This window comes from Folsomia candida, unplaced genomic scaffold (genome assembly GCF_002217175.1).
Source record: "Folsomia candida strain VU population unplaced genomic scaffold, ASM221717v1 Fcan01_Sc021, whole genome shotgun sequence".
In the NCBI taxonomy this organism is placed as follows: Eukaryota; Metazoa; Arthropoda; class Collembola; order Entomobryomorpha; family Isotomidae; genus Folsomia; species Folsomia candida.
In genome coordinates, this window is record NW_019091213.1 from 641550 (window position 1) to 660549 (window position 19000).

General features: G+C 43.2%; 7 protein-coding genes across 12 annotated transcripts; 4 read left to right on the top strand and 3 right to left on the bottom strand.

The window, feature by feature from the left end:
* Positions 1 to 179: 179 nt before the first annotated feature.
* Positions 180 to 2749, top strand: LOC110858389 (putative fatty acid elongation protein 3). 4 transcript variants are annotated; one of them, XM_035858650.1, is made up of 10 exons: positions 180 to 401; positions 831 to 1329; positions 1404 to 1426; positions 1522 to 1566; positions 1666 to 1717; positions 1809 to 1819; positions 1888 to 1931; positions 2020 to 2063; positions 2150 to 2286; positions 2393 to 2749. In XM_035858650.1, the coding sequence occupies exons 2-10, from the start codon at positions 965 to 967 to the stop codon at positions 2521 to 2523; spliced, it is 852 nt and encodes a 283-aa protein (XP_035714543.1). In that variant the 5' UTR covers positions 180 to 401; positions 831 to 964; the 3' UTR covers positions 2524 to 2749. The 4 variants fall into 4 exon arrangements, with proteins under 4 accessions (XP_035714543.1, XP_021962848.1, XP_035714544.1 ...); XM_022107156.2 differs by having other exon boundaries at positions 854 to 1329; XM_035858651.1 differs by having other exon boundaries at positions 901 to 1329.
* Positions 2750 to 2824: 75 nt separating this feature from the next.
* On the top strand, positions 2825 to 6748 carry LOC110858388 (angiotensin-converting enzyme). The gene is made up of 17 exons (XM_022107154.2): positions 2825 to 2955; positions 3033 to 3178; positions 3250 to 3551; positions 3631 to 3739; positions 3810 to 3953; positions 4023 to 4214; positions 4295 to 4389; positions 4461 to 4599; positions 4701 to 4746; positions 5005 to 5063; positions 5123 to 5188; positions 5261 to 5400; positions 5474 to 5577; positions 5685 to 5754; positions 5828 to 5997; positions 6061 to 6251; positions 6315 to 6748. The coding sequence occupies exons 2-17, from the start codon at positions 3076 to 3078 to the stop codon at positions 6638 to 6640; spliced, it is 2256 nt and encodes a 751-aa protein (XP_021962846.1). The 5' UTR covers positions 2825 to 2955; positions 3033 to 3075; the 3' UTR covers positions 6641 to 6748.
* A 942-nt stretch (positions 6749 to 7690) lies between these two features.
* LOC110858333 (sialin) lies at positions 7691 to 10300 on the bottom strand. 3 transcript variants are annotated; one of them, XM_022107064.2, is made up of 10 exons: positions 10150 to 10300; positions 9619 to 10007; positions 9406 to 9564; positions 9289 to 9308; positions 8933 to 9215; positions 8694 to 8846; positions 8479 to 8611; positions 8307 to 8393; positions 8087 to 8210; positions 7691 to 7988 (listed from the first exon to the last, which is right to left on the bottom strand). In XM_022107064.2, exons 1-10 carry the CDS (start codon positions 10193 to 10195, stop codon positions 7943 to 7945), a joined length of 1440 nt encoding a protein of 479 aa, XP_021962756.1. In that variant the 5' UTR covers positions 10196 to 10300; the 3' UTR covers positions 7691 to 7942. The 3 variants fall into 3 exon arrangements, with proteins under 3 accessions (XP_021962756.1, XP_021962755.1, XP_021962757.1); XM_022107063.2 differs by having other exon boundaries at positions 8056 to 8210; positions 10150 to 10299; XM_022107065.2 differs by lacking the exon at positions 8087 to 8210.
* A 439-nt stretch (positions 10301 to 10739) lies between these two features.
* On the bottom strand, positions 10740 to 13651 carry LOC110858540 (putative inorganic phosphate cotransporter). Its single transcript, XM_022107356.2, has 9 exons — positions 13328 to 13651; positions 12634 to 13205; positions 12234 to 12536; positions 12044 to 12107; positions 11882 to 11970; positions 11626 to 11758; positions 11458 to 11544; positions 11227 to 11381; positions 10740 to 11144 (listed from the first exon to the last, which is right to left on the bottom strand). The coding sequence occupies exons 1-9, from the start codon at positions 13419 to 13421 to the stop codon at positions 11004 to 11006; spliced, it is 1638 nt and encodes a 545-aa protein (XP_021963048.1). The 5' UTR covers positions 13422 to 13651; the 3' UTR covers positions 10740 to 11003.
* A 61-nt stretch (positions 13652 to 13712) lies between these two features.
* Positions 13713 to 15484, bottom strand: LOC110858541 (EF-hand calcium-binding domain-containing protein 1). The gene is made up of 4 exons (XM_022107357.2): positions 14882 to 15484; positions 14656 to 14811; positions 14348 to 14588; positions 13713 to 14252 (listed from the first exon to the last, which is right to left on the bottom strand). The coding sequence occupies exons 1-4, from the start codon at positions 14981 to 14983 to the stop codon at positions 13936 to 13938; spliced, it is 816 nt and encodes a 271-aa protein (XP_021963049.1). The 5' UTR covers positions 14984 to 15484; the 3' UTR covers positions 13713 to 13935.
* Positions 15485 to 15749: 265 nt separating this feature from the next.
* Positions 15750 to 16427, top strand: LOC118438471. The gene is made up of 2 exons (XM_035858813.1): positions 15750 to 16168; positions 16244 to 16427. Exons 1-2 carry the CDS (start codon positions 15933 to 15935, stop codon positions 16362 to 16364), a joined length of 357 nt encoding a protein of 118 aa, XP_035714706.1. The 5' UTR covers positions 15750 to 15932; the 3' UTR covers positions 16365 to 16427.
* Positions 16428 to 16977: 550 nt separating this feature from the next.
* On the top strand, positions 16978 to 18916 carry LOC118438424. The gene is made up of 3 exons (XM_035858661.1): positions 16978 to 17336; positions 17439 to 18316; positions 18505 to 18916. The coding sequence occupies exons 1-3, from the start codon at positions 16988 to 16990 to the stop codon at positions 18892 to 18894; spliced, it is 1617 nt and encodes a 538-aa protein (XP_035714554.1). The 5' UTR covers positions 16978 to 16987; the 3' UTR covers positions 18895 to 18916.
* The last annotated feature ends 84 nt before the right edge of the window (positions 18917 to 19000 follow it).

The window sequence follows — 19000 nt, forward strand, 5'->3', positions numbered from 1 at the left end:
GACTGTGTCGGTGTGTATTGCAAAGTGCTGTGTGTATGGTAAGTTGAGAAGCACGAGTCGGGTGAGACTGAGATGAAATGAGCAAATAACATTCTTCAACCTTGAGGATCACGCCATATTATTCTCAACTTCTCCAGCACTGCAAAATTTCCAGAGCTGAGAATATCGCAAAATCCGGCGGAGCTGGACAGTCGTCGTCTCAAGCTGAGCCAGCCAAGAACACTCGGCCCCGTATATCCCCACCAAAGCTGCATCGATTTTGCACATTGAGCTCTCGACAGTTTATTTGCAAATTAGCTACTACCAAACCAAACACTGCATGGAAGGAGGAATATATGTTGCACTTGTGGTGATCAAAGGATGACAACCGTTTTTTGCCACGTCCAGCAGCAATAGCAAAGGTGAGTTGCATTCATGTTATCAGCCTGTGGATTGCATGCATGTGGCTGTGTCCATTAATTCAATCGACAATCTTCATCAGCCAGCAGCGCAAGAAGGATTTCTCTGTATTTGCACATTTTCTACTTCTAACCCACTATAATTTATAAATAATGGTCACTAGTTTCACGCATGATGGACGATTTGAATTATTATGCAATATGGAATTACATATATTTATGATAGATATACGTAATCTATCATGATCCCACCACTCTCTGGACGAGGGGTTTTATTTAATCTGTGCATGCTTATTGCTCTCGTATGATTAAGGATGCTGATAACCAACTTTCCGGTCTTGCGTCTGACTGCTCCTTGGTTGAATCGAGAGTGATTTGCTTGAATTATTGCTGTTAGTTGTTTGAGCAGTTGCACTTTGTATACACCTACAGGTGAGAATTTACCTTTGTTGCAGTCTCCACGTGCAGGGTCTCATCAGACTGACCCTTTATTCCCCTGTAGACATTCGTAGGAGCTCACCTTGAGACTGGTGAATTCGGTGACAAGGGTCGTTTTGCAGAATTGAATGGCAAATATGGCGGTGTCGACATCCGCGGCGTCGCGAAACCTGAGTCATGGGACTCACTGGGCGTACGAGGACCCTCCTCAGTTCCAGTCCTTCTCCTTTGAGAACATTGACTACCCCCTCTGGAAGCACTTTATGGCTCTCAACTGGACCTTGCCCATCTGGGTGTCGGGCCTCTACGTCGTCGTCATCTTCTCGCTCCAACGCTGCATGAAACATCGAGCTCCCTTCAAGGTCGACTGGGCCTTGGCCTTGTGGAACCTGGGGCTTGCAATTTTTTCCATCATGGGTTTCTGCCGCATTTCGACGGAACTCTTTGCAGTCCTGACGTCCCCCAATGGGTTTCACCGATCCGTCTGCTCCAGGTACGTCAGCTCCAATTACTCATCCGTACACAATCACATGGAGTAATTACTTAATTGCTTACTCTCGACTGCAGAGAAGGACTGAATGAGCCAATGGGTTAGTTACCGTTCAATGTGATAATTTGATAACTATAATTATTGGAATTCGTGTGTCATCATAATCATGGCCATTTACACCTTCGTCCCTTACAGCTTACTGGAGTATTCTATTCGCTCTATCAAAATTCGTCGAGTTGGGTGAGTACAATTATGTATTGAAATATTTGCAATGATGGTGGTGGTGATAATTGGATCTTGAGAACAAACGAGTACCCATCTTTTTGAATACTTTTTCAGGCGACACGATCTTCATTGTTCTTCGAAAACAACCACTGATTTTGCTGCAATGGTGAGATCAAAAAATCTATTTCCAACGTAATCCGTTGCGGTTTATTTTTTAATAATTTGAATTTTACACTTGAATTTTATCTTTTACGCAGGTACCACCACTGTAAGGATTTCCAATTATTGACTTCATAGGTCAAAATACATTGAGTAATGTGATGTATAATTTTACAGGCACGGCAATGATCCTCGCCTGGCAAATCGTCCCCCGTGCTGAAGTTTGTAGCTTTTTCGTTACTACATACCTACATACAGATACTTGATCATTCAATACTTTATTGAGTAATTAATTAAATACTTTTACAGCCTATAACGAGGTATCTGGGAGCCATGAATTACGGGGTCCACAGGTTTGCATGCATTTCTACATGAACTAGTTATGTACATAGACTTTGACATTTATGGGGCATAAACTTTGTACCTTGCTTCCTTTCAGCATAATGTACCCATACTTCTTCCTCAAGTGCATGAAAATCCACATCCCCAGAAAGATCTCGCAGTTGCTGACGTTCCTCCAACTCCTCCAAATGTTGGTCGCTGTGACAATCAATGCCTACAGCCAATTTGTGATAAGTACGTACGCACGTATCAGCATTAGATACAAGCACCAATCTCCCAACCATGCATGGTGTGCATATATATGTGCTCAAATTTGTCATCATAAATGTTCACAATTCAGGCTCTGGTCAACCCTGTGCGCGTGAAGAGTCGAGCATAAGATGGATTTGGGCCATTTACGGATCCTACGTCTACCTTTTTGGAGAGTTCTTCTACAAAAGCTACTATTCCAGAAAATCCAAGAAGCTATAAGTCTCCAGCCCAATGATGCTGGTGGTTCATTCAACATCTTTGGTCTCATTCGGAGTAGGAAGACGATCCACAATAATATCAACTTCAATTTAATCTTAAGTATTTAGTGTGGTGTTTGGTAAATTTAATTATTTTTCAAATGTTAACCTTATCATTGTAATTCGATTTCAATGACTTATCACTTGCATTAAATCACAATTACGGTTTGACCAAATAGAACTGATACCATTGTAGTGGAATTTAAAGATAGCGAATTACATGTAATGGAAATTTATGCACTTCGCCACAACCATGACATAACTTTGTCACATCGTATTACGTATATTAATCGATATGGTTCACATTCATGTGCAGTGTGGTAATCTAGCTCATCAATTTATTCATGTACAACGAATTAAATAATCAGTTTGTTGAAATAAAGTGATTACTTTGGTGAGACCGACATATTAAAAATAATTCCTCCAGGCAGTGTTCATCGAATTGTTGACCCCAGCGGTGTCTTATTGCAGATTTATAATACACGTACATATTTACCTTGATGATTGTCGCAGTATGAAGACGTTGTTGGGAATAACGGTAAGCTTGCTGTGGGCGTTGGTCCTGCTGGAAGCGTCGCTACTGCAACAGGCACCACCAGATTGCTCAACCATAACCCGTAAGAAATCAGTTTAAGCTGCTCACTTTCAATTAGCTAATGAAATTCATTCATCAATTTTATGAATGTAGCTGAGGAATGTGAAGCTCAGGCCAAGGTGTTTGTAGAGGTGACGTACGAGGCTGAGATTTCGCGAATGTGTCAGCAAGCCGTTCTGGCAGATTGGGAGTACAACACTGACCTCGGAGATCCGGACAAGGAGCAGGCAGCGACGGAGGCCAATATTGCCTACTCCAAATCAATTTTTGACCATTGGGACAACGTTCTTCGTCATTACAATTACACGGATTTTATCGAAGAGAGTCTCAAACGACAGCTCAAATTCCTTAACATTGTGGGGACAGCAGCGCTCAATGATGCGGACTTAACCCAGGTATTTCCCAAACCTAATTCAGTTTCGAGTGTCTGGGGGGAAATATTTCATATCTCACTTTCTGAAATATCATATTTAGTACAACACCATTCTTGCCACCATGAGCAGGGTTTACGGAACAGGGAAGATATGTCCTTTCGCTAAGCAAGACTGTGACCTTGCAACGGAAGGCTTGAATCTAGAACCAGGTGCACATTCACATGGCTTGACGCATGCTTCACTAGATTAACAATCTTTTGCAACTCGAATGATTTTCAGAAATTGAGGCAATTTTGTCCACGTCCAGAGACCCTGCAGAGCTAGCGTACGTGTGGGAAGCCTGGCGCGACGTGTCGGGGAGACAGATCCGAGAAACTTACAAGGACTACATCGCACTCTCCAACAAAGCAGCGGAAGCCAATGGTAAGAACAATACAGAGAAAACCTTGCACAGTTCCACGTAAATACAGAAAGGGCTTCATTCTACCGTAGGGCTACCAAACAACGGTGACCTCTGGTTAGCGCGCTATGAAAGCCCAGATTTTAGGACTCAAGTCGCTGAGGTTTGGGACACCGTGAAAGGACTCTATGCTGAACTCTACGGTTACGTTCGGTTCAAGTTGAGGGAGACATACCCAGGCGAATTTGCAGACTCCACGGATCCCATTCCAGCACACATTTTGGGTATTGCCCATTCCTAAAAAGACAGTTTCTGAGAATATAGATACTTACCTATGTATATAGAAGAAATGCATAATTTTCAGGAAATATGTGGGCACAAAGTTGGGAGTCACTGTATCCGCTGATGATCCCGCACCCAGACGAACCTGGCTTCGATGTTACAGAGGCCCTCAAAAACGTACGCACAAGCCAATTTCACCACATTATAAATACCAAAATACTTCTGCATCCGATTTTTTTTTACCGCAGAAATTCAACAGCACGGAGGAAGGAGTTCGAGCCCTTTTCGAGGAGGCCAACTTCTTCTTTACTGACCTAGGTCTCGAGGATATGAGTATGTCGTACGGAGAGGACGCTGTAATTGTTCGTCCAGAAGATCGGGACGTGGGTATGTACATAAATGATGACTTTTTTATACTTAATATCCGCCAGGTATCCCGTTCTCAACTATTTATACAAATTCGTTCACATCAATTGGTCTATTTTCAGTATGCCATGCCTCAGCTTGGGACTTTTGTGATCGTCAAGATTTTAGGTATATTTTGGTCATCTTTTCCGTATCGAGATGTCAATTAAGCCATGAAAGACATTACTCTCAGGTTTTGATAGCGTAACCGAGTTCGTACCATGCATGTGTATATAAATATGTACAGAATCACAGAGTTTCACCCTCAAGTTATTGTACATCCAAAATTGCAGAATTTGTGCATACGCATAATTTGTGCATACGCTAAATGATGAGATTTCATAAAGTGCTGTGCCGTTTACTACATGAGTGGGTTCTGTTTTACAGGATAAAAATGTGCACGAACGTCAATCAAGAAGATTATGCCACAGTTCATCACGAATTAGGTAGCTTTTAAATCCAGATTCAATAACTCAATATTTGCATTCAATATTGTCTCATGTAGGTCACATCCAATATTTTCTAATGTACAAGGACAAACCAATCACATTTCGGGATGGTTCGAACCCTGGTGTGTGAAGTGTTCAGTTTTAAGTTCGCTGCATTACAAGTTCTGTATGATTGCGTATTTATTGTGATGCAGGATTTCACGAAGCCATTGGAGACGTCATCGCCTTGTCCGTTGCGACACCAAAACACATGGCCAAATTGGGATATCTCGACTCTGGCGAACTCAATGACACCGTCACAGAAAATTTTCTCATGCAAAAAGCCTTAGAAAAGGTTATTCGGCTCTCAATTTATCACGTGTACTTATTCGCTTTGTACTGAACCAAAACTCGTTGTCTGGGTGCAGATTGCGTTCTTGCCGTTTGGATACCTCATTGACGCCTACAGATGGAAACTCTTTGATGGGTCTGCATCTCTGGACCGAATGGAGTACGAGTGGCTCAAAATTCGGTGGGGTGTTTATATTCTTCTTCTTCTATTAGCCTTAATTTAATTAGATCGAAAAGACTAATCGTAGTTAATCCGAATTAATTATTCTACATTCGTCACACCTCTAGAAATGAAATACAAGGCGTTCGTCCTCCAGTGAGACGGAGCGAAGGGGATTTCGATGCTGGTGCAAAATATGTATGTATTGAAATAATAATGCAGGTCTTCGTGACCTCCGTTCATTGCAAGTGATTCATGTCGCTTACTTTAGCACGTGCCTGGAAATACGCCGTACATCCGCTACTTTGTCAGCTTTATAATTCAGTTTCAAATTCATAAAGCACTCTGCATTGCTGCGAATGAGTATGACCCCGAAGATCTCGAGAAACCTTTGTACAATTGCGACATTGGTGGAAATCCAACTGCTGGCAATATTATGAAGTTAGTAGGTCAGAAATTGGAAGCATTTTGTGCTGCTAAATATTTATTGTTTCAAATGTGCAGGACGCTTTTGCAAAAGGGATTCTCTGAGAATTGGCAGGATGTGCTCGAAGCTGCAATTGGCACGAGAGAAATGGATGGTTCGGCCATTGTGGAGTATTTCTCCCCACTGACAAGTTATCTGCAACGCCAACGAGCCCAACATGGTTACGTTCTGGAGTGGAAGGTGGATGCGTTTGAAGACTATTACACAGGTATATCATGGAAATAACAAATCTACCGGCTGCTATTTCTAAATGAGCAACACATATATATAGCTCCAACCGAGGGGACGACTACCGGAAATCCTAGCGACCCGACCACCACGACGGGAAATCCTAGCGACCCGACCACCACAACGGGAAATCCTAGCGACCCGACCACCACAACGGGAAATCCTAGCGACCCGACCACCACAACGGGAAATCCTAGCGACCCGACCACCACAACGGGAAATCCTAGCGACCCGACCACCACGACTGGTTCATCGACAACGTCAGGGGGACCAAGAGACAACAAATTGTCCACGGGCCTGATAATTATAGGGATTATTCAGGGTTGCACCATCGTGCTGGTGCATATGTTGTGGAAACCTTCATATTAAAGCGATCAACATAAACGATAAACGAGACAATTGTTGCAAATATATTTGAAAAAACGATTTAGACAAAATCATAAATTTTTAGATATGATAAAAAAGAAATGTTCTCCATCCTCTATCTATTCCATACTTTATCGGATTATAAAACTTGCATTGAGACGTATATATCATACGTCTATATCATGCGTATATTCATATATTCCCGAATGTTTCCTGGAAAGGCTACCCATTAACATATTGAGCTGGGGACACAAAAATAAATATACATGTCTAAAGTGGGAAGCGTGCGACGCTTTACTGATACAGTGTGGACAACACAGGAAGAATAGGCGCTTGTGGTAGAAATCAGTTTTACCGGGCTGGCGTAAGCTTAAAGATTACCGCAGATCTGACATTTTACCAAACTTTGACTGCCTCTCAAATTTGAACCCACCGTTGTATTGGCTTGAAATTTTGCAAAAATCAGCGTACTAGTGTGGACTACATAGAAGAAATCGGCGCTTGTGGTAGAGATCAGTCTTACGGCGCAAAACCAATGTAGATTTCGCTCAATCTGCATCTTAAATGCAGACTAACCAATCTACACATCTCAACTTAAATACATACATATTCCTACATATTAGGAATCTGAAGAAATCAAATCGGTCAGGAAGGAATCTAAGCGGTCGAGAAGAAATCAAAACCGTCAGGAAGAAATCTAAGCGGTCTGGAAGAAATCTAAACTATTATTACTGCTATTATCGTTATGAATCAGTCTTCACTGTCGACGTTGCTTGGTCCAGAACCGTTATGTTGGGAGCTTCCCGTCCAACTGATTATGAGAAACGTGCTGTATAGAGTAAATGTCTTGAAATTTTGTAGCAGGGTGTCCAATTGGGAGACCCACACTCATTTTTGAAATTGCCCAAAAAAAGTTAAGTTTTCATGCTGGATAAATGTAGCCAGCGTCGTTTAATTGTGCACTACAATTAAGGTAGTTTGGGTCATCGGACTAAAAATCCGAAATAAAAATCTGACCCTGAATTGGGCCAAATGAAGTCTGCACTTTTTTTATATTTTATCAACATCAAACTGACAATTTAATGACCAATCTATAGGTAAACCACGGTATATACATAACAAAATATATACGTAACTTCAGCCAGGAAAACCTAGTTTGCGTAAGTCTGGGTCGATGTATGGATTTGCATGGGTCGAACTGCAGGTCGAAATATGGCTAGGCTGAGGGAGACTTTTTGGGTCGATTCCAGGGCATTTCATCCGCTTTGGCGAATATTAGGTATACCAGATTCGCCACAATGTTGATCAAAGCTGGGATGAGGAACACAATTTTCCACCCGACGAGTGACGGCTGCAAGAATCCAATGAAACTACCTTTTAATGGCTGACAAGTGTAGAATTCGTAAATAATTATGTACGTTTGCATGCAGGATGAGGCCAGTCACGTACGGAGCTATGAAGCCCAAACAATTTGACAAAGAGTTGGCCACCCCCATTATCGGACCACAATGATTGGGTGCAATGTCAATATTGTTGACGATCCATGCACCAAACCCGGCTCCCATCACCCCTCCTGTTACACATACGTATTATCCACATGGTCATCGTCACCACACATTCAAACAGTTCACCTCCGATGCAAATAATCTTCAGTCCTTATTTCGCTTACCAGTGATATTTAAGCAGATTACGGCCAAGAGAGTGTTACATCCTGTAAAAATAATCCCCAAGAATGCTGCCGCAGATCCCCACACGGCTGAGTAGTCAATTCATTTGTTGAGTGAAACACATAAACCTTAAGGTTCAAGTGAAGACTTGAAAGACTAGAATTTGTTAGGTACCTAGCGTCGCGCACATTTTCCTTGTGAACAGAATGGAGGTAAGGTTTTGCACAATTAAGAAATCCGAGAGGTGTGACATGACAATGCAGACCATGAAGTTGAGGAGTTGAGGGAGGGCGGAAAACCACCCATTCTGTGTACACGCGCACAAAATATGTATTTATTACCTTTCGACATTTGGCACTAAAAGTTACAGAGATACTCAAATTGATTACGTGTTCGATTTTGAAGCCATGAACGGAATGGAGGTACTTGGGAACCTCAGTGTGGAGCAGGTAATGACCCCACGTGTGCCCCACATGGATCACGAAGATGGCAATGACTGGCATTGAGGTGAATACGGCCCTCCAAGGCGTTGGAATATGCTCCTGGGTGCGAATGAGAGGAATTCATAAGTTTCACGTCGATTAAATCATGAGAACAGTTTGGATAATTGACTTGATTGAATTCTTACTTTGTTGGTTTGTCCCTGCAAGGAGCCTTCAATGGCTTGAAGCTCGTTTTCTGAAATTCTGGGATGTTCCGAGGGTTGGCTGTAAACTAAGAAGCTCCACAGAATGAACCAAACCAAGGTGCACACCCCAACTGTGTAGAATAGGGAGGGCCAGCCCAAGTAGTGGATGAGATATCCTCCCGTCACCATCGTCAGAGCCGACCCCAGAGGAATCCCCGAAAATATCAGGTTCGTCATCCGACTTCGCTCATCGGGTGGTGCCCAATGGGCAAGCATCACATGCCTGCATGCAAATCCTCACAGTTATAACTTCTATTTCTGTACATATTATTACCATTGTTGTGTTATGTACATACATGGCTGGAAACATGACCCCCTGTTTACAAGATATATACACAGTTGAGGACAGAATTTTCTACACAAAGCCAGTATACGACTTTGTATGCAAATGAGTAGTTTGGTGCTCTGCTTACTTCTGCCAGCCCCATGATGACTCGGAGAGTGAGAATGCCATTCTTTCCCCAATGGACCGTCACGAACGGGAGGGCTGAGGACAAGGCTCCGGTGATTAAGAGGCCCACGGAGAATATCCATTTGGCTCCATACACGTGGGCCAACTTGCCGCCTGGGTACTGCGTAGAAATGTACATTTTTAGGTAAAAATTAATGCAGGAATAAGTACATACCTGCGTAAAAATGTATCCCCAAAAGAAACTGCCCAGAATTTCTCCCTGTTCCTCCTCCGTCCAGTGGAACCGTTTCTCTCCGAACCGCCTCCAGTTCATCTGCTCACCATCAGCAGATCTCGGTGCTCTAACGTTGCCACTGAGCAGCTCGGATGAGTTAACGCTGCTGCTGCCGTGTCTCAAAACCTCAATGTGATGGGGACACACTTCGAGATCTTGGCTCAAAATGGAGGACGCGTTGGCAGCAGTCTTGGACTTGAGATTGGTTATCAGGACGTGGGGCTGATCAACCATTTCGACGATAGCCAAAGACAAGTTGAATCTCATGGAGTAGGCGAGAACGAAGCCAAAAAATCCCATGAGCGTCAGCGTGTGCCTTGTGCCCCACCCTGAAAATATTTCTATAGTGTAAGTTCCAGGGGGAAGTCCAAACAATGCGACATAAAGCCCGGCGATAATTATGATAATAATTACAAACTACATGAAATGCATATATTATTATGTGTGGACGTATTTAGTTGTGTGCTTTACCGTCAGCAATGAATTTAGTCTTCCTGCCTAAATTTACAGAATCCATTGTCGTGTTGGTGCGAAATTTTCTTCTACTGTGACAAATCCCTGAGACGACGAGATGGATGTCAGTGGCATCGATGAGACAAGGTGCAACTGTCAATCCAAAAGCTATAATTGTCCTTTATGTATAGACATTATGTCGTATGCACCATTATGTTTGTATCATACTGGTCGTGATAACACGTCCCCGTGCATTAGGCAGCTACCGGTTTTAGCTAGATATGCAAAACTCACAGTAATATAATTACCCAGTGCACCTAATGCAGTTTAGCAGGAAAGTTGGATAATTGGCTTTAAGATAGTGTGCAGATGCTCTTACAAATGTGTCAGTTAGTAACAAAATACTTAATGTGTGTCCTTCTTGCAACATGAGTTTTGTTTTGCATGAGAATGAATTGTGGCAGCAGCGGGGACATGTCCACGACGGAATGGTCCACAACGACTTTGAAAATATGGTCATTAGTCGTACCTAGTAAATTGCTAGATACTGGTGTCGTTGGCAGTTATGCGATGGCTGGCAAGAAACCTGTACTGATCTCGCTCATGCATATTTTTTGTACGCATTTGCATGTACTTGTATCACTTTATTATTGTCAATACTGCTATTTTGAGTATCATGTAACATGTTGGATTCTAAGAAAACAATAACAAATTAACGCATTTACCAGAGGCAAACTGTAAAACGGATGTCTGTGGACAATGTCTGAGAAGACGACGGGGTCAGAGTTTCTGCGAATGTATGAGCATTTTCCCTTCTGCAATCAGGGTTGCTTGATTGGCCCAAATTGGAGAAGACCTTCAAGTGGTTGTGACTAGCACTCATTGTTATTGTCCTCTTTCGGCTTGTTCCATCCTTGTTCTGTACACTTTGCGTACTGGAGATAAAAGACACTGGCTGAGAAATTGGCCACTGCTCCGATCCCGAGGACAATTTGCCACCCCAAGAGTGTCGGCTATGATTAATAATCAGTAATAGTCATAAAGCAGACTTATCATCAGATGTGCTTATCTGCTACTTTGATCAATTATAAGTACGTATGAATGGAGCAGAATTCCGGTGACATAGGGGGCCAGCATTCCCAGAAAGTAAGAGGCCATGCTCCCAACTGCTAAAATCGTCCCGGCGTGATTGGGCGCAATGTCGATCATGTTGACCATCCAGCTCCCTCGCGACGCACCGCTCACAACACCTGCAACGTCAACATGCACTTTTTTAATCGTATGTAAAAAAAATAATGCTTAAATACTGAAAAAATGATAATTCACCTCCGAACAGAAGGCAGGAAAGTGCGAGGACGGTGTGACACCCACCCAAAGCCATCCCCACAAACGCTGCCGATGTTCCGCAACCAACTGATGAACCGCACAGAACCAGAATGATCAATTTAGCATGGGTAGGTGCTCGTAGATGAACCAATTGGAAAATTCACATACCGATCATAGCAGACAATTTCCTAGTAAATTCCACGGATGTGACACTTTTAATGATGAGATAATCCGACAAGGAGGACGTCAACAACCCAAACGCACAATTAAGAAATTGAGGCAAAGCTGCAATCCAGCCGATCTGTAAATGCACACGAGGTGCGTTATTAGTTATGTAATTGCGTGCTAGGAAATATTGAATTGCATGCTTGTTAATTTATATCTAATGCCAACACTACATAGTTATTAGATAGTACGCACGTACGTGTTGGATTTGCAGCCCATGGACAGCTGCCAAATACTTTGGCATCTCGATTTGAATAATATTCTTTCCCCAGAATTGCCCCACTTGAACTTTAGAAGTAATTATATTTTAATTACAAGTTATGCTATAATTAAATATATGTAATTATAACTGATTAATTACTTGCGAATATGGCCCAGACTGGGAGCGACCGTAAAATATCACGCCAAGGGGTCGGCATATCTTTCTATGCGACAAAGAAAAACAAGAAAATACACGATTGTGAGACAGAATGCAAGTTATTTTTAGGACACGAATGGAACGCGACAAGAATTCACACGCGTCGATCTTTGCTTTAACGTTTAATTGGCACCTGAACGGAATTTTCCTTCATTGATTCTTCGATGAGACGCAGTTCAGGTGCCGAGATTCTGGGATGCTGGAGAGGTGTGTTGAATACTAACAAAGTCCAGAGAACGAACCAGACGAGGGAGATACTTCCAGCGATGAAAAAAATTGAGGGCCAACCAACAACTTTGAGAAGATAACCTCCACCGATAAGCGTTACGGCAGTGCCGAAAGGATACCCGGTGTAGACCAAGTTAGTCATGCGGCTCCGTTCATGAGGTGGCGACCATTGGGCGAGCATTACTTGGATTGCAGGAAACGTTATGCCCTGGGTGGTAAAATGTAAAAATACATTAAATCAGTGGTAATTTATATCAGTGTCCCTTTTTGAAGGTACATTTTATCACTTTGAAATAAGAGCGTACTTGAGCCAAGCCTTGGAAAACTCGAACGCAGATGAGTCCCAAACGCCCAAAGTGAACGGTGGCGAATGGGAGGAGCAGGGCGAATATTCCAGAAAGAACGATTCCCAGAGAAAATACCCACTTGCCTCCGTACTTGTGGGCGCAGCGACCCCCGGGATACTGCGTAACGACGTATCCCCAGTAGAACGAGCTCAGGATAAGCCCCTGGTCCTTCTCGTGCCAGTTGAACTGAGGCCCTGCTTTCACCACCCGCTCCCCATCTCCCGACGACGACGGCGAGTTTTCCACCCCAATAATGTTCAGGACAAGTAGCTTATCCCGCCTCATGGAGTCCGTGTTCTGGTCGTCGTCCTGTCGCTGACAAATGCCAACTGGATGTGCCGTGCTGCTGGCGTTCAGGGCTTTCGAGTCCGTCGTTGCATACTCCAAAATATGCAAGTGGCCGGATTGGTGGTGGACTTGCGTCATGGGCACAATGGCCAGCGACAAGTTGTTCTGGATGGAGCAGGCGATGGCAGTGCCGAAGAAGCCAAGGATCATCATGGTGTGACGTTTCCCCCATTTTGCTACCCCTGAAAAAATCAATCAGGACATTCTTACCACTTTGGAAGCTTCTCTCTCCGGAATATTTTATTTGTAGAGGTACCAGACCAAGATTTTCAACTCTTAATTAATTATATTAAAAAATATTAACCTTTTTCCTTAGTTGGAGGCGGGGGGTGTGGTGAATGTGTTTCAAGTATTTTATTCTGCGGGGACAGGTTGCGGTTCTCAGTTTGATCACACATAATCTAGCTGTTGAACTGTTGAGCTACTGTCAACCTTTCCAGTTCTCCTCTTGGATGGCAGTAATAATTATCCATACCTCCTGGTTATCTGCTCTCTCAAGACGATGAGTCAATGCAAATCAATGATGAAATTAATCAATTTGCATGTTGAGAAGAACTGAGTGTACCGAACTTGAGGCACGTACAAATACTTCCAGACCTTACAGTTTCATGCTACGAGTAACACTGCACGACCAATATGTACATACAAACAATAAACAATAATAAACGTCAATAATAATATGATGCCCATTTAGCACCAGACCTCACAGTATTCCTGCTTTTAAAACCCTGTTCATAATACAAGTTCAGACTTTGTATTTATGCTATTTTAACTATGCCTAATACATACTTCTTATTGTTCGAGTAAGACTGGAATTGCCGAGTAGGTTGTAGATTCAACAATGCATAATCAATTAATAAGCAGTGCGGGTGTTTATTTCGACTTGCATGCGACATTAACAGCGTTTGATGTTTAATATTTGACTGACATTCGCGACTTCATAATTGCAACCGTTGCGAGCGACATTTGTTCATTTTTCGCGTTTGCGTTCATGACGCTGACAGCAGCCTGGATGTTGCGGAGACTTCTCCTCGCCGACGCCATGCTCTGCTTCTTCTTCCGGACCCACCGGCGACCATAGGTTTCCGTGTAACGCCGGAACTTGTCCGTGATCAGGGAGAGGAAGCTCGCAATCGCGTTGGCCCCCGGCAAACAGGGACCAATCGCCTGCAGCATCAAGGGATCCTCCATCACGGCGTTTTGGAAGTCGGGAAATGTGATCTGACCGTCTGCAAGGCAAGGAATACAACCGCTTCGGAATAAACAATCAACAATGTCGATGGACCAATAGTCAGCCAATGAGTTAAAAATAAGTGGTAGTGACCTCGATCCATGTCCAGTTTTTTCATGCAAATCTCGACAATGTCACGCTCGCAATCTTCGACTTCTTCCTGGTCCAAACCGTAGCCAGCTAGAATGCATCCTTTGAGACAATGGGTCAACTCCTCGCGAGCCAGCGACCCGTCCCCATTCATGTCGTACACAAAGTAGCAGTGCTCCGTGAGTTGGTCAATGTCCCCACGAATCATGGTCGAGAGACCTCGGACCCATTCAGCGTCCGAGACCTGCAAGGTTCACGAGAATACTACAAGATTTGCCCATAATTCAGAAGAAGCCACGTCGGACACTCACCACGCCGTCGTTGTCCCTGTCAAATGCTTTGTAGACGAGGTCGAGCATGACATCGTCCGTGATTTGGAACGTCGTGTGGAGAATTTCCCTCATTCGAAGCCTATCCAAGTCGCCGAAGGCCGTGATCTTGTCAAAAATGTACAGCAGCACTTTGCACTAGGTCATAAAATATGCTCTTAAAACGGTAATTATGCATGCTAAATTCACGTAAAAACTTGGCTCGTACCTCTTCGTGGTTGAAGCGGCTTTCCTTGGACAATCGCTCAGCAGACGCTTGCAGCCTATGTTGCTTAGCTAAACGCCCAACGCCTGCTCCGGATTTCTTCATTTTTATGGCAAATCTAGACTCGTCTTGTGAACGTGTATACAAACAATCGAACCCCCGGAGAAGGCGTACAAAAAATCAAAATCTTTCTATTCACACTCCTGCAACAAACAGCTTCATTCGAATTCGCAGAGAGGTTTTCGGGGCCGGCGTTTATTGGAGAGGTCTGGACGATGATTTGGCCTTAGTTACAGCTAAATATTTTAGAAAATTTTTAGCCTTTTTAGATGACGTTGTAGAATTGCCTTGGTGTCTGTCTGTCCATCTGCCTGAAATAGCGATAATTGCCACTTATTGCTTTGAAATTTTGCAAGCGTGATCGTTGGGTAAAACATAGTAGAGAAATTTTATGCCAATGTTGGAAAATCAAATGCTATGTGCAATTTTCTAAAAAAAATGTGACCTGCTGCAGTATTGTATTACATACGTTGCATTTTTGTAAAATACTGAATATTGAATTGATCGGTTAAAAATTTGATGAGGCCAATTTTCAACTTCACTTTCCAAATTCACATTATCTCTTCACCTTAAAGTTATTTTTAACATAAAATACACCAAAGTATAAAAAGCACTTTGTTTTAATTTTAATATTTCAAGGATAAAGTTTTAAATTTTCGTAATAAACTTGTTTCAAGCAGAGTAGGATTTTATTTACATACAATTCCGTGAAATAGCCTTTAAGCTATTCTATCCTTGTGACTGTGGTTCAAGAACAGTGTCGAATATTTCTTGACCCCACATTACAATAAAACCATCTTATATGGCTCTACGAAATTCTGGCATTTAGTTATCAAGCACAATAATTTTATTGTGCTTATTCAAGCAGTTATTGCTTGACGTTTCGTATCTTGGTAACTCCCCTTTGGCTACTTCAAGTCAGACAATCGTACGAAACGGATCTTTCAAGTATTGGACCCTTCATTTTCTAAATTGTTCAGCAAAATTTGCCAGAATGGCGTCTGAAATGTGGCACAACGATTACACGGTACTGATTGAGCGGCTACAGCAGCCAAGGTTCACCTTGAACCCCAGCAGTGGCAAGCTCAGATTCGAAATTTCCAGTCACAGCACAAATTTGCCCTCCGACCCGAACAACAACACCAACAACAGCACTGATGGCATTGAGAACACATCAGTCAGAAAACTCGCCTGCTTCGAATTACTGGAGGATGGGATCCGTTCAATCAGGTACATTCCTTTGGAAAATTTGAGACATATGTATATGAGGCATAGCCATTGTAAATGCGTGAAATGTGCTTACAGGGTTGTCCCCACGGGCTCCCAGCAATCCTTCAACGTGGAGTGCATCAAGTCCAACGGACCAACCGCTGAAACGTCGACATCTGTTCAAGTAATTCATGTAAGACAAGCTTCATGCATCTGAGCGTGGGACAGCAATTGTTGACACATGCGTGCGTCCTCGTAATAAATAAATTTCAGAAGCGAAATGGACAACTGCACCATTCCAACGAGAATATTTCCTTGATCTATGTGCCAACGGATAGAAACTTGGTCCGCGACCAGGTGACGCCCCTCTCAACGTTTCAAGGGGGCACGAAAAATCATGGGGCTGCAAACAACATTTCCGTCACTTCAATGGCAGATTTCGTGATTTCCGAGACCGATCTGCGTGCCTACAACCGCTTTACGTTCAAGTGCATAATATTAATTAGCACATTGAGGAGAAGAAATTAGCATCACTATTTTATCATGCGCGTGTATTTTATAAATAGATTTACATCAATTTTGGAACGAAGCCTCGATTCTCACCCTCCAATTGCAGAATCTACGAATGCGGAACTCAACGGAAATATCAGCAAGGACGATGCCACCAGAATTTATGAGAACATCAGCGACGACATTTCCGAGTATGACTATTTGAGCGATTGGTCAAAAATCAATTTGCAAGCCGTGTTCGACGACGTAATTTCAATTACGTAATGAAAATCTCCTCATTTTGATTTCTGTGATCCTAATACGGATTTTTTAGGCAACAAGGAACGATTTATGTATGACCTTCTTTCTTGCAGGCTTGAAATGCACAATTTATTTTCCCAAAACAAACCATCCAGTTCACGACTCGGGGCAACGAATGATTTTTATTTCCAAAACCAATCCATCCCTCCCACCGGATTTAGAGAGCGTAGACTCCGAGATTTCCGCGAGATTGGCAGAGCACAAGCCGTGTTTGAGCAGCACAATGCGATAAACCTCAATCAAACCGCTTTACAAAGTCCGTGGCACAAAAGTTATACCAAAGCCCATTTTGTTCGAAAGTTTGTCAAATCCATAGTCAAACATCGGCTTCAAGCCTTGGGCGTGCAACAGTTGGACTGCAACGAAATTATTGACAAGTGTACGTAATTGCTATTTGGGGACATTTGCTAGTTACTTATTAGCCGTTAGCAAATTATTAACCGGGTTGAAACAACTTGAATTCATTATTGCTCGAAAACAGGGGAGGCGAAACAAAGCAACCCGTTCTCCTTCCTCTTTCCGAAAGATGACGACCTGAACGAGGGGGAGTGGAACCACGCCGGGATGATTTCCCCGTTGATAAGCAAACCGAACAGTGACCTCTTCCACCTCAGCCCCAGTGGTCACATCACAAAGTCCATTTTCAGCACGTTCGTGAACCAAGTGGAGACTCTGAAAGGAATCCTGAACAATGCGACGTGCAATCTGGTTCACACTCAGGTGTGTCTGCTTCTCCCAGAAATCAAGCTGCTCTGGGGTCGACAGTTGGATACCAATCGCAATCCCGTCTTCATTCTGGAGTGGATGCGGCTCATAATTCTGGCAGGAGTCGAGTTGGACCCCACTTCTCCGGAACAGGTCCTCGTAATGATCAACCGTGAACTCAAAACCCTGAGAAACCTCTCCAACCAACTTTACAAATCCTCAAAGAAAGTTTTTCATAAAATTGAAAGCTTGTCAAAATTCAGTGAAGAGATTTTTCGCAAAACTTTGGCTCAACTAAATCCCAAGAGTTTAAAGAAATTGGACGCATTTAACAACGCCATGAGGAAAAAGTACTCTCCAGACGTGATACATTTTGACCCCGACCAGTTGCACAAGATCCGCATTGCTCCTGCCGACCTCTTCCAGGACCACCTCTTCCTCTCCGAGACCCACAAAGGCGAGCTCCTCGTAAAGAACGACATTGACGGGTTTTGGGGAAAGTATTTGGACTTGGAGTTTGCGGATCGAAGGACCATATTCTTGGGAATGACTGACGACCTCCAAACCACGCTTAGAGCATGTCTGCACACGGTCCAGCATTTACAAGAGATTTACACGACGGGTTATCCAGGCAGCATTAAAAATCTTTTGAAGGTTAGACAACATGAGTCTGATCTCATAAGTAGGTACATAAATACGATCAGAGAATGCAGTATTATGATTTATGTATGAGGGTTCTAAACCAGTGCAATTATGAATTCATCTACCTCATGACGCTTAAATACGATAAAAGACTAGTCTTTTTGAAAAACACGAAGCTCAAGTTGTGCGTATGATTGCAGGACGTGGTCCAGGAACTGAAGTTCACTTCGAAGCGGGACGACCTCACCCTTCTGATCAAGACGTCGATCGTGACGCACGTGAGCTGTCTTCACGAGATGCTCACTCGCCTGCTCTGCATTTCCAAGGAGGTCAAAGGCGTTACGAAGCAGTTCACCGAGTGCCTCCAACCAGCCTCCTTCGACTTGAAGAAGCTGAAACGCCAGTTCAAGAAACGGGACAAAAAGTCCTGCGAAGTTTCCGACACGGACACGACGACCTTCAGCGGCTTTTACCACTACAACAACTTTGCGGCAGGAAGTGGAAACTCGAATGCTCAGTTGGTCATCCCATTTTCCAGTCTCAGCGTCGACTTGGCCTTCAAGTCCCACACTCTCAACGACAGTGTGTGAAGAGGTCAAGCGGAAACCTGTATCGTAAATGTCCATGAAAGCAATTTGATACATTTTTGACTTTCAAACGAACAAATAAATTTCAAAATTATGTCTTTCGAACAAA

Coding starts and splice junctions, on each gene's coding strand:
- LOC110858540 (XM_022107356.2), bottom strand. CDS start 13,421: ATGTGTGATCAAACTGAGAACCGCAACCTGTCCCCGCAGAATAAAATA. Junction 12,537..12,633: donor TTTTCCAAGGCTTGGCTCAA/GTACGCTCTTAT, acceptor TTTACCACCCAG/GGCATAACGTTTCCTGCAAT. Junction 11,382..11,457: donor TTCCTGCCTTCTGTTCGGAG/GTGAATTATCAT, acceptor TTGACGTTGCAG/GTGTTGTGAGCGGTGCGTCG.
- LOC110858333 (XM_022107063.2), bottom strand. CDS start 10,195: ATGGATTCTGTAAATTTAGGCAGGAAGACTAAATTCATTGCTGACG. Junction 10,008..10,149: donor GACTAAATTCATTGCTGACG/GTAAAGCACACA, acceptor AAATATTTTCAG/GGTGGGGCACAAGGCACACG. Junction 8,394..8,478: donor GAAAATGTGCGCGACGCTAG/GTACCTAACAAA, acceptor TTGACTACTCAG/CCGTGTGGGGATCTGCGGCA.
- LOC110858388 (XM_022107154.2), top strand. CDS start 3,076: ATGAAGACGTTGTTGGGAATAACGGTAAGCTTGCTGTGGGCGTTGGTC. Junction 3,954..4,022: donor CAAAGCAGCGGAAGCCAATG/GTAAGAACAATA, acceptor ATTCTACCGTAG/GGCTACCAAACAACGGTGAC. Junction 5,189..5,260: donor TCGGGATGGTTCGAACCCTG/GTGTGTGAAGTG, acceptor ATTGTGATGCAG/GATTTCACGAAGCCATTGGA.
- LOC110858389 (XM_035858650.1), top strand. CDS start 965: ATGGCAAATATGGCGGTGTCGACATCCGCGGCGTCGCGAAACCTGAGT. Junction 1,932..2,019: donor AAATCGTCCCCCGTGCTGAA/GTTTGTAGCTTT, acceptor ATACTTTTACAG/CCTATAACGAGGTATCTGGG. Junction 2,287..2,392: donor CTACAGCCAATTTGTGATAA/GTACGTACGCAC, acceptor TTCACAATTCAG/GCTCTGGTCAACCCTGTGCG.
- LOC118438471 (XM_035858813.1), top strand. CDS start 15,933: ATGGCGTCTGAAATGTGGCACAACGATTACACGGTACTGATTGAGCGG. Junction 16,169..16,243: donor GATGGGATCCGTTCAATCAG/GTACATTCCTTT, acceptor ATGTGCTTACAG/GGTTGTCCCCACGGGCTCCC.
- LOC110858541 (XM_022107357.2), bottom strand. CDS start 14,983: ATGAAGAAATCCGGAGCAGGCGTTGGGCGTTTAGCTAAGCAACATAGG. Junction 14,589..14,655: donor ACAGGGACAACGACGGCGTG/GTGAGTGTCCGA, acceptor TGAACCTTGCAG/GTCTCGGACGCTGAATGGGT. Junction 14,253..14,347: donor AAAACTGGACATGGATCGAG/GTCACTACCACT, acceptor CTTGCCTTGCAG/ACGGTCAGATCACATTTCCC.
- LOC118438424 (XM_035858661.1), top strand. CDS start 16,988: ATGTATGACCTTCTTTCTTGCAGGCTTGAAATGCACAATTTATTTTCC. Junction 17,337..17,438: donor CAACGAAATTATTGACAAGT/GTACGTAATTGC, acceptor GCTCGAAAACAG/GGGAGGCGAAACAAAGCAAC. Junction 18,317..18,504: donor GCATTAAAAATCTTTTGAAG/GTTAGACAACAT, acceptor GTATGATTGCAG/GACGTGGTCCAGGAACTGAA.